Genomic DNA, 11702 nt, shown 5'->3' on the forward strand with positions numbered 1-11702 from the left:
GATGCGCCAGTAGAGAAAACTATGAAAGAGAGAAGTGGTGTGGAGTGGAGTCATTAGCGGCGGAGTCACGCAGCTGTGGAAATGTCAGCGCGCAGAGGCTCACCGGAATGACGTGGCCATCACATCCCCAATGTTGGACAGGCAGATGAGCATCAGCGGGATGCCGACGATGGCATAGAAATCGTTGTCACCTTGCCCCAGTCGGATTTTAAGGGCTTTTAAGGCTTTATTTAGATGTCACAAAGTTGAAAAGAGTAAACGTGTACATTTCCAAGTGCTGGAAACAAAAGTTTCACACCATATTTTGGGTGGCATCATTTTTACGCGCTAAAAAGTGAATTTTGAGTTTTGTGCTGTAAAATGGACACATCGAACAACGTACGCCTGCAACTTCAGCAGCAGCAGGCACGCAAATCGAATCAAAACATTCAGGTCTATGTGCGCGTTAGGTGAGTGCCCCATCTACGGGTAGTAGATCGCCCAATAAGTACGATTTCCATCCCTGCAGGCCGCTGAATGCACGCAAGCGATGCATACGCTCCGCAGAGGTTGTGGATGTGCTCAATCCACGCGAGATCCTCACGCCACACCCTCGACTCGAAGTTGACGAAGAAGTTTACGTTTGATCGGAGCTTCGGCCCCGAGTCCAAGCAATGCGATGTCTATGCGGTGGTGGTGTCGCCCCTGATCGAAGAGGTGCTAAGCGGCTACAATTGCACGGTGTTCGCGTACGGACAGACGGGTACTGAACAGAACAGAACAGAAATAAGGTTAAAACTGGCACAGGGAGAGCTTTTGGTCGTGTCTCACCCAATTCCTGGCTCAGATGCTGCTTGGAGATTGCTGCTCCAGATTGTCCTGCATGCGATCCTTGAACTGATCGCAGGCACTGCGTATATTTTCATCGGTGTCCCTTCGCCGTTCGATGGTGCCATTAAGCTGCTCCGTTTCATTGGTGGCCAAATCTGCCACGGTCAGGATTTTGTGCGCCTGCGTCGTGAGCGTCTCCTCCGTTTTCATGTGCGAGGCCACCAGCTGTTTCTTCTCCTTGTAGTAGACTCCCCTTGGTGTCGGTTAGGTGCTGCTCCGTTTTCTTCAGCTCCTGGGTCTTCTCCACGAGACTCAGGCTCACCTCGTTGAAGGTCTTCTCCTTCGACTGCAGCTCATCTTTGAGGGCCTTCAGCAGCAACATCTTCTCGTTGAGCTCTAGATGCCATTCTTGTCTCGCGCTGCGAGGAGATCTCGCTTCAGTTTGCCAATCTCCTCGGTGTACTCCTTGAGGACCGTTTTCTTGGTTAGCTTCTGATTGACTTCTGGCTTATCTCGTCAATGTCCTTGTGCCCTGGCGAGATGGTGGCATTGATCGAGGTCTTTGTCCGGCCGCCCAGCGACTCCTGCAGCAGGCGCGTCAGCTTCGATTCGCGGTACGGGACATGGGGGGCCCGATCCACCAGAGCGGTAATCACACGGCCCAGCGTCAGGAGGCTCTGGTTGATTTTGACCGTCTCGCGCACGCGTATCCCCTTCTCGTTGCCCGCCTTGGAGACGTTCTCGCTGCCCGCCAGATCCACCAGATTGAGTTTTCCGATCTTCAGCATATCCTCGCCATCGATGCCGTTCTCACGAATGTGCACCACTATGGAGAAGACGGTGTGGCTGCGCGAGGACTGCGCGTTCATCAGGGTGGTCGCGTCCTTGCTCTGGACAGTGATCTCCTCGAGGCCCTGGATGATCACCGAACCCTTCTTTGTGCTGTCGTCGAAGATGCGTATCTTTGTGGAGTCATCGGTGGAGAGGAGGTCGCACAGCTCCTCGTTGTACAGCTCCACGTAGGAGATGCGCATCGTAAACTCAACTTCGATCATGCGGAGTTCGTCGAAAAGGTGACTCAAGGCACGCGGTATGATGCCCACATCAGAGTCCTACAAAAGGGCCAAAGACAAAAGACAGGTAGAGCAGCAATTAACGTTTGAACCGCCTCCCTCGTCCGATTCTAGGAATTAGAAAACTGGTTCCCCTCTACTCACATCTTCCCAAGAGGACTTCAACTCCGCGGTCTCATTCCCCACCATCGTGTGCGTCTTGCCAGTACCCGTCTGTCCGTACGCGAACACCGTGCAATTGTAGCCGCTTAGCACCACTTCGATCAGGGGCGACACCACCACCGCATAGACATCGCATTGCTTGGACTCGGGGCCGAAGCTCCGATCAAACGTAAACTTCTTCGTCAACTTCGAGTCGAGGGTGTGGCGTGTGAGGATCTCGCGTGAATTGAGCACATCCACAACCTCTGCATAGCGTATGCATCGCTCGCGTGCATTCAGCGGCCTGCAGGGATGGAAATCGTACTTATTGGGCGATCTACTACCCGTAGATGGGGCACTCACCTAACGCGCACATAGACCTGAATGTTTTGATTCGATTTGCGTGCCTGCTGCTGCTGAAGTTGCAGGCGTACGTTGTTCGTTGTGTCCATTTTACAGCACAAAACTCAAAATTCACTTTTTAGCGCGTAAAAATGATGCCACCCAAAATATGGTGTGAAACTTTTGTTTCCAGCACTTGGAAATGTACACGTTTACTCTTTTCACCTTTGTGACAGCTAAATAAAGCCTTAAAAGACCTTAAAATCCGACTGGGGCAAGGTGACAACGATTTCTATGCCATCGTCGGCATCCCGCTGATGCTCATCTGCCTGTCCAACATTGGGGATGTGATGGCCACGTCATTCCGGTGAGCCTCTGCGCGCTGACATTTCCACAGCTGCGTGACTCCGCCGCTAATGACTCCACTCCACACCACTTCTCTCTTTCATAGTTTTCTCTACTGGCGCATCTGCTGCTATGTGTGCACGCGGACTGGCAAGCGGCCGAGGAATGCCCGCTCCAGGTAGCGGTCGGTGAGGGGACAGCGGTATGCCCGCTCCCAGCCGCCACCCTCGTTCCGGCGATCCATGAAGATGACACAGCGATCGGGCAATGACTCCGGGTTCGGTCCCTCCATGGGGCATGCCCATTCCGATCCGGAGCTGCGCATCATGGGGCGGGGCGTCGGCGGCGGCTACGATGATAGGGAGTTTGGCTACCGCAGCAGCGGCACAACATCTACGGGGTGTAGCGCTTGTAGCAGGGAATGCTGAGTTTTTGTGGCGCCATCTAGTGCTCAGAGTGGCAGGCGAACGACAGGTCAAGGGAAAACCAAAAAGACGGTAACAGGTCAAAACGTCAGGCTATCTCTGTTGAAAGTGCATCCAGGGACCTGTTAGACGATTTACCGCCAGAACGTTGGCGTCCCTATCGGCTATTCCCTCGTGAAAGTCCATTGAGTCGGTTGCGTATCGGTCCGACGAAAAGGAAAAACCAAGAATTTAGTGAAGAGAAAAACTCTAGGGAATCTAAATATCTAAGTCCAAGATTCGACTGCGAGATTCTTGGTTGAAGGCGAGTGGGCTATTCAGTCGTCAGAAGCCGTATAGCGCTGAGTCCAGTTGGGGTAAGTGCTGCGGGAAGAGAAGAGAAGGGCTAAAGGAGAATAAAGAGTTGTCCCATTTGTAGTCTTGGCGCTTAGTAAATCGAGTTAAGCAGTGCGGATTCGATCGTCCAAGGAAGCCAGCCAGCAAACAACAGCAGCCGCAAGCCTAACAAAGTGGCGTTTAAACCTTTGGGATTGTCAGGAAAGCGCTCAGCCATCGGAGAAGCGAGCGTGGAAGCAGAGGGAGAAGACATTTGAGGAGCGCTTGGTCCCCCCAAGCGGCTAGCTTCCCGAGGCGTTGGCGTCGGCACTTTAGTAGTCGAGCGCGACGCGGCAGATAAGGAGGGCCCGTCCCTTGGTCGCGAGCAGATCGGCGGAGAGAAAGTGTCGATCTAGCACCGTCGGAGATTGGCCGTTTAGCCTTTTCTTTGCTTTCGCGTACCTTTCACCTGCAGAAGCAGGGGAAAAGAATTTGTGCTGTTCCCTTTCGCTCAGGAGGTGGAAAGGAAACATAGATAACAGTCGGGAGAAAGAGAATAGAAAAAACGAGGGGGAACGTTGTGAGTTGCTGCGGACACCGCAACTCTACAGTAATACCCGATACTTAGTCAGTATGGCTCTCCTCCGGCAGACGCCGCTAATATTGAACGACACGACAAAGAGTGCGTGCGAGAGAGACAGAAAATCAGTCTGAGCGTGACGTCGGGCGCTGCGTAGCCACTGCAAATTGATTTGTTCCTATTGGCTATAAAAATGATCTGATCTGATCCAGATTCAGCAATCTGATAGATATGGTCATTATCTATGATTCTGCGTTTTTAGTTTTCTCGAATGTGCAATATTGTGGATGCAACAGATTTTCGTCCTTTGTGTGGGCGGAAGGGGGTGGGGCCAAATTTTGAGATACACGTTTTATAGTAAGATCTAACAGGAGTGCGGATACCAAATTTGGTTACTCTAGCCTTAATAGTCTCTGAGATTTTTGAATATCCCCAGATTTTCGTCCTTTGCGGGGGCGGAAGGGGGTGTGGCGAAATTTTGAAACAAACTCGTCTCGGTCCGATATATTAGGAGTGTGGATACCAAATTTGGTTGCTCTAGCTTTTATAGTCTCTGAGATCTAGGCGCTAATGTTTTACTCTAAGCATGGCCGCCTATGCTACGTGTGTGTTAGAGAGAGACAGGGCGAGAAAAAATGAAATTGTTTTCTTGATGCTGGCTATAATAATTATACGATCTGGTTCAGATTTTGCACTTTAGAAGATATAGTCATCTCCTACGATTCTGCGTTTTTAGTTTTCTCGCATTGTCGAAATTGTAGATGCCACAGATTTTCGCTCTTTGTGGGGGCGGAAGTGGGCGGGGCAAAATTTTGAAATATTTTTGTAGCAGCGACATATCACAGAAGTCTGGGTCCAAAACATCGTTGCTCTAGCTCTTATAGTCTTTGAGCACTAGGCGCTGAAGGGGACGGACAGACGGACGGACAGACAGACAGACAGACAGGGCCCAATCGACTCGGCTATTGATGCTGATCAAGAATATATATACTTTATGGGGTCGGAAACGATTCCTTCTGGACGTTACACACATCCACTTTTACCACAAATCTAATATACCCCAATACTCATTTTGAGTATCGGGTATAAAAAGAGGAAGCAACGGATTGACGGAGTAATTGTATTCGTGTTTGTAAATGTGTAATTAATTATGATTTCTGTGCGGAGTTAATTAGGAGAGAGTTAGATTTGATTCCGGTAGTGGCTTCTCGTGACTCTCGCCGATCTGCAAATATGATTTCCCACAACCTTGTGCCCATTTAAGTGTTCTTCCGCCACAGCAGCTTTAGGTATTTGTTAGGTATTATATTAATATCTATATACGGTCACACCATCCAAGGGATATAGAATAAAAGAGAATCTTGAAGACAACGCGTGCTTAAGTCTGAGTGTCAATACACTACATAATTGGCGACGAGCATAAAATAAAACGTATTAATATACATACACATGTTAAAAGTGCATATAATATATGAATAGCAACATGACGAAAAAATGAAGCACCAACATTCTATCAAATGGCAACAATTGCTGAGTTTTCGCCACACCAAGAAACGTTCTGCATTTGGAAGGAAAAATTCGACATACATTTGTGCGAATTGAATGTGAAAGAGGAAAACACAAAAAAGGCAGTTTTGTTGAAGTCGATCGGTACAGCGGCTTACACTGTACTACATAGTTTGTGCAATCCGGTATCACCCGTATCAAAAGCATACAAAGAATTATGTGAAATTTTAAAAACACACTACACACCACCTACACTCATATTCAGAGAAAGAAAAAAATTTCACATGTCCACAAAAAGTGAAGATGAGACTGTAGCGGAGTGGTATGCTCGAGTTAAACAATTGGCATTGGAATGCAAATTTGGCTCAAATCTGGAAGCGTTTGTATTAAACCAATTTGTGATGAGCCTTCCCAACCCTATATATGAAAGAATATGTGAAGAAGACGAAAATCTAACTCTGGCTGATGCACTCAAGAAGGCGATGATCATGGAGACGAAGATCAGCACAAGGAAGACAGAACACAACGTCAACTACATGCATCAAAAGAACGGGACTAGTCAATGGCAGAGGCAAAGAGGCGAGAACAGATATCAAGCAAAGAGCAACGGCAGAAGTCATTTCAAGGGCAACCGAAACGTGAGTTACAGAGGCGGCAGAAGCGACGGTGACGGCGACGGCGAAAACGACTGCGACGCTGGCAGAGAAAAGAAGCAGCAGCCATGCACACACTGTGGCTGGCGAAATCATAACTCAAACAATTGCAAGTATAAGGCATGCAAATGTCACAGCTGTGGAAAAATAGGTCACTTGGCGAGCATTTGTAAAAATAAATCAAAAAAATCCGTAAATTATGTATCTCAAACAAAACATGACACCTATTCTGATAATAATTTTGATAATGATAATTATAACTTTTCTATCTATAGCGTTGATACAACCTCAACTAATGGAGTATATTATTTACCTGTAAAAATTGATGGAAACATAACGAAAATTGCTTGCGACACTGGTGCACCGTGCACATTGGTTCCAAAAACATTTTACGAAAGCTTAAATACCAGCAGACCACTTAGAAAATGTCTAGTTCCATATGTAGATTACAATGGAGATTCAATCAAAGTTATTGGTGAGTACGATGCAACGATCGAATATCGAGGTCTAAAAAAACAAATTGTTGTTGTTGTAACCAATGCAGTGAGTCCACCTTTGCTAGGTAGAACATTTTTGAGAGCTTTTAATTTTGAGTTAATGCAGGTGAACAATGTGTACGTAAATGAACCAAATTCTGTAATTACAGAACAGATTAAATCGGAGTTTGCTGAAGTTTTTGAGCCTCGTTTAGGTTCATATACTACGAATACGATATCGTTACTATTAAAAGAAGATGCAAAACCAATATTTTTCAAGCCTAGGTCAGTACCATTAGCATGGAAAGAAAAGATTGAAGTGCAGTTACGAAAATTCATAGATGATGGAATTTTAGAGCAAGTTGTTAGTTCTGAATGGGCAACACCTTTGGTACCGATTTTAAAACCAAACGGTGACATACGAATTTGTGGTGACTATAAGGTTACATTAAACCGGTCTTTAGTCGACGTAAAGTATCCACTACCTCGAATAGACGACATTTTTGCAGCGCTTGAAGGGGGTACACTGTATTCAAAACTTGACCTGTCAAATGCTTACAATCAGCTAAATTTAGATGAGCAATCTCAAAATTTGTGTACTTGGAGCACACATATTGGACTATTGAAAGTTAAACGCTTACCATTTGGTATAAAAACTGCAGCAGCTATTTTTCAAAAAACAATGGAAGGGTTGTTTCAGGGTATGCGAGGAGTTGTGGTTTATCAAGATGACATAACAGTTACAGGACGAGATCTTCAAGAACATATTTCAAACCTAAAAGCTGTACTTAGAAAACTGAAATCAGTTGGACTTAAATTAAATGACAAGAAATGTGAGTTCTTTAAATCCAAAATTTGTTACCTAGGATTTTCAATTGACAGGATAGGACTGAGCAAAAACAATGATAGAGTTGCGAGTGTATTGTTTGCACCGGCTCCGGAAAACGTATCACAGCTTAGAGCTTTCATAGGCATGGTAAATTATTATTCAAAGTTTATCAATAATTTCGCTCAGATAATGAGTCCTTTATATGCATTATTAAAGAAAAATACAAAATTTAATTGGACACGCGAATGTCAGAGTGCATATGAAGAGGTAAAGAAAGAAGTAACTTCTGAACAAGTTTTAGTTCACTACAACCCAGATCAACCGTTAGTATTAACGACTGATGCTAGCAGTCATGCAGTTTCAGGTGTTTTATCACATAAATGCAATGAAGATATCAAACCAATAGCATTTGTATCAAGAGCATTATCCAAAAGCGAGCATAATTACAGTACAATCGAGAAAGAGGCCCTGGCTATAGTGTTCTGTGTGAGTAAATTAAGACAGTATCTTTTAGGAAACAAGTTCATCCTTCGAACAGATCACAAACCATTACTAAGCATATTTGGAGACCTGAAAGGACTTCCATTGATGGCCTCTGCACGAATGCAAAGATGGGCACTGACTTTGTCAGGTTTTCAATATACAGTTGAACACATAAAGGGGACCTTAAATATAGCAGATGGACTCTCAAGAATGCCTCAATGGGAAACGGCTGTACCAAACGAAGACTATAATTACATACATTTTATACAGTCCGAAAAGGTGTTCAAAATTAGCTTCAAAGAAATAGCTCGTGAAACACGACGTGACCCAATATTATCAAAAGTTTGTGAGGCAATTAACACTGGTTCGAAGACAAGATTAAAAGGCAGCGAGTTTTCTGCCTACATCTCTAAAACAAATGAACTTTCAGTGGAATATGATTGTATCTTATGGGGACACAGAGTAGTAATTCCAACCAAACTGAGACAAGCTATTTTAGCAGAATTTCATGCATCGCATTTGGGAATAGTAAAAACCAAAATGTTAGCACGTTCTTATGTGTGGTGGCCTTGCATGGATTCTGAAATTGAGAAATTAATTCGAGATTGTATTCCTTGTCAGGAACTACAATCAAGTCCAGAAAAGAGTCTGTTAATACCGTGGAAATCCACAGGAAAGGCTTGGAGTCGAGTACACATAGACTTTGCAGGACCAATTAGAGGTTTTCATTTATTGGTTATTATAGATTCTTATACAAAATGGGCAGAAGTATTCAAAACGAAGGAAATAACTTCATTGTTTACTATCAACAAGCTTAGAGAAGTATTTTGTCGATATGGTTTACCAGACGTGTTAGTTAGTGACAATGGACGACAGTTTACTTCTGATGAATTTAAAACGTTTATGAAAAACAATGGTGTTAATCACATTTTTACTGCTCCAGGACATCCAGCGACTAATGGTCAAGCAGAAAATTTTGTAAGGACTGTTAAGAAATCACTATATGCAAACATAAAGGCTAATGAAAGACAAGATTTTAATACAATTTTAAATAGATTTTTGATCGATTACCGAAATACGATTCATTGTACTACGGGCGAATCTCCTGCTAAATTATTTTTTGGTCGTACACTAAAAACAAGATTTTCGTTGTTAAAACCACCTACGGTCGAAAGCATAATAAATAAAAAACAGACTGAGTGTGTTGTAAATCACAAAGGTAGACGAAGCACAGAATTTTTAAAGGGTCAAAAAGTTATGGTTAGGGACTACAAAAATCCTAACAAAGCAAGCTGGACTCAGGCAACTATAAAACAACAACTGGGCCCGCGTTCGTATTGTTGTATTTTGGCGAACAATAACAGAGAAATAAAACGTCACCTGGATCAAATTAGAAACCAAAGCACTAACAATCATACATCGCCTAATGCGAAAACACCTGATGTCGAAAGCAATTGTTCAGTAGATGACAATTCCAAAACCAATGAACAAATAGTTTCTCAACCAACACCCACCAGGAGAGAGTTGAGACCACGTGAGGCAGGGAAGGTAGTAAAGCGTATTTAACAATAAAATAATATAAAGAAAGGAATTATGAAATCAAAATATGTACAAATTAAACACTGAAACAAATACTAAACAGATTAAGAAGAAAGAAAAATACGAAATCACATAAATTTTATATACGCTAATTAGATTAAGTACACAAATCAAATTGTTATAAGAAAATAGATTTGTAAATGACATGTATATTAAACATCTAAGGAGAGGCGTGTTAGGTATTATATTAATATCTATATACGGTCACACCATCCAAGGGATATAGAATAAAAGAGAATCTTGAAGACAACGCGTGCTTAAGTCTGAGTGTCAATACACTACAGTATTCATCGAGGAAAGCGCTTTCGCCGATGGAGCCATAAACTGGAGAAAAGGTATGAGTGGACTTAAATTCTGTTATTAATAAATTACAACTTGAAACAAGGGAACTAGGGCCGGTCGGTGAGTGAGAAGGAGAAGAGCCCACTCGCATTGGTTTCGTAACATTACGGAATCAGCAAGCAAGTTAGTTTGTCCATTTCGGACGTGTTTTGTATATCATTTGTATGGCACATAGCCAAGTATTTGTAGGACTTTTATACATATATTTCATTTAGCTATTCTTTTAATGTGGGTGATTATATTATGGTATTTGCGGGTAATGTTATTGTTTTAGCCAGTAAGTGAATAAACTTTATAATGTATTAATCTAGCGCTTTGCTTTCGCTGGCAAATTCCCCATGTAGGACGCCCCGGACAAAGGGGCCATTCCGTCATTAAATCGAACGGTTTGGAATGGCCATGGTAGGGTGCGCGACACGACCTCGACAACACCAGAGGCGGAGTTGAGATACCTTTCCAGCACACATCCACCATTCTATTCAGGGATAAACAGTGTCTCCCGGTTAAGCATTTTCGTCGTGACACGCTACTTCATTCGCGGTATAATGCGTATAGGCCACCAGCAGGAGGGGGGCAAGAACATCACTCCAATAGCCGACGAGCAGAGGCCGGAAACCCAAAGCGTGTGCTTCCCTTCGCTGAATAACAGCTAGCCTGGCAGGATTTATATACACAGACGTGCGTAGGTGACACGTTACATTTATGAATCATAGATATAGTATTATAACTAAAAATTGGCGCCCAACGTGGGGCCACACCTATTCAGGTGTGACACCATCAACACTGTGACATCCTTTTTGTTGTTTTTAAAACTTCCCGATTCAGCATAGACGGCATTGACCAAAATTGTTTCTCTGGAAGTGGTCATTGCTCAAGAATATCTTCTTTTCTCAACACCAAGTAGAGGGCTCGTCAGACGATTCGGAAAACGGAAGCAGAAGTTTTGACTTTTCATCCGGCCACGTCTGAGGAGCGTTTCGAAAAGTGCATCGATCTTAATAATACCCTACTTTTTCTGAGGCTGGCTTAGCCATTGCTGCTGATGAGCTTTAGCGCGTTGGACATACTCGGATTAATCTTGATTATAGAATTCCGTTGGCCACGAGTGAAATCAGAAGCAGCATGCTCATTTCAAGTGTAGAGTGCCGAGCCGAGATGTTTGGACGACAGCGGCGCGAATCAAAGCAGCAGCTGGCCACGGCTCGCGCATGCAGTTGTTGTTGGTTTTGATTAGACAGCGACAAGTGCAAGGCGTCTGCGCGCGTACACATTCTTTACATTTTCTTTTGTGCTTAGGAATTGGGGTGTCAATTAGCATAGGGTCCGTTTCGCATGGGGATTAGCTATGCGTAAGGCAAAAATTTTTATGACTTTTTTTTATCGTATCATTTTCTTTGCGTTCTATTCTTGTGGTTTACATTCCATGTGTGTTATTTGGTAGGGCTGTTGATTTGCTTGCTCTCTCGCTGTACAAGGGAAGCGAGACTTGAGAACAGCTGTGGCGTTTGCTGGGCCATTGACCCTAAGTTGGCAACGTGGGAAGCTATGAATTATAACACGAGGAATCAGTTCTCTTTGCAATTTGAGTTCACGTACAGTTACTTATTATTTTTGAATTTTTAGGTTATCTTAGGTTTGCTAGCATAAGTTATCTGACTTTTATCTAGAATACTTAATTTAGTTTTACTATTCACACATTTTTAACTTTGGTTTTGTCTGCGTTTGATAAGTAAGTGTTTAGGTTTTGTCGTGTAGTTTTTGTGGGATATATTTTTGTCAGGAC

General features: G+C 43.8%; 1 protein-coding gene across 1 annotated transcript; it reads right to left on the reverse strand.

Annotated features, from left to right (window-relative positions):
- Positions 1–242: 242 nt before the first annotated feature.
- Positions 243–2476, reverse strand: LOC117189278 (kinesin-like protein Klp61F). Its single transcript, XM_033394443.1, has 4 exons — positions 2388–2476; positions 2028–2328; positions 811–1922; positions 243–745 (listed from the first exon to the last, which is right to left on the reverse strand). Exons 1-3 carry the CDS (start codon positions 2474–2476, stop codon positions 1296–1298), a joined length of 1017 nt encoding a protein of 338 aa, XP_033250334.1. The 3' UTR covers positions 243–745; positions 811–1295.
- Between the last annotated feature and the right edge of the window lie 9226 nt (positions 2477–11702).

The sequence above is a fragment of the Drosophila miranda genome (assembly GCF_003369915.1).
Source record: "Drosophila miranda strain MSH22 chromosome Y unlocalized genomic scaffold, D.miranda_PacBio2.1 Contig_Y11_pilon, whole genome shotgun sequence".
NCBI lineage: Eukaryota > Metazoa > Arthropoda > Insecta > Diptera > Drosophilidae > Drosophila > Drosophila miranda.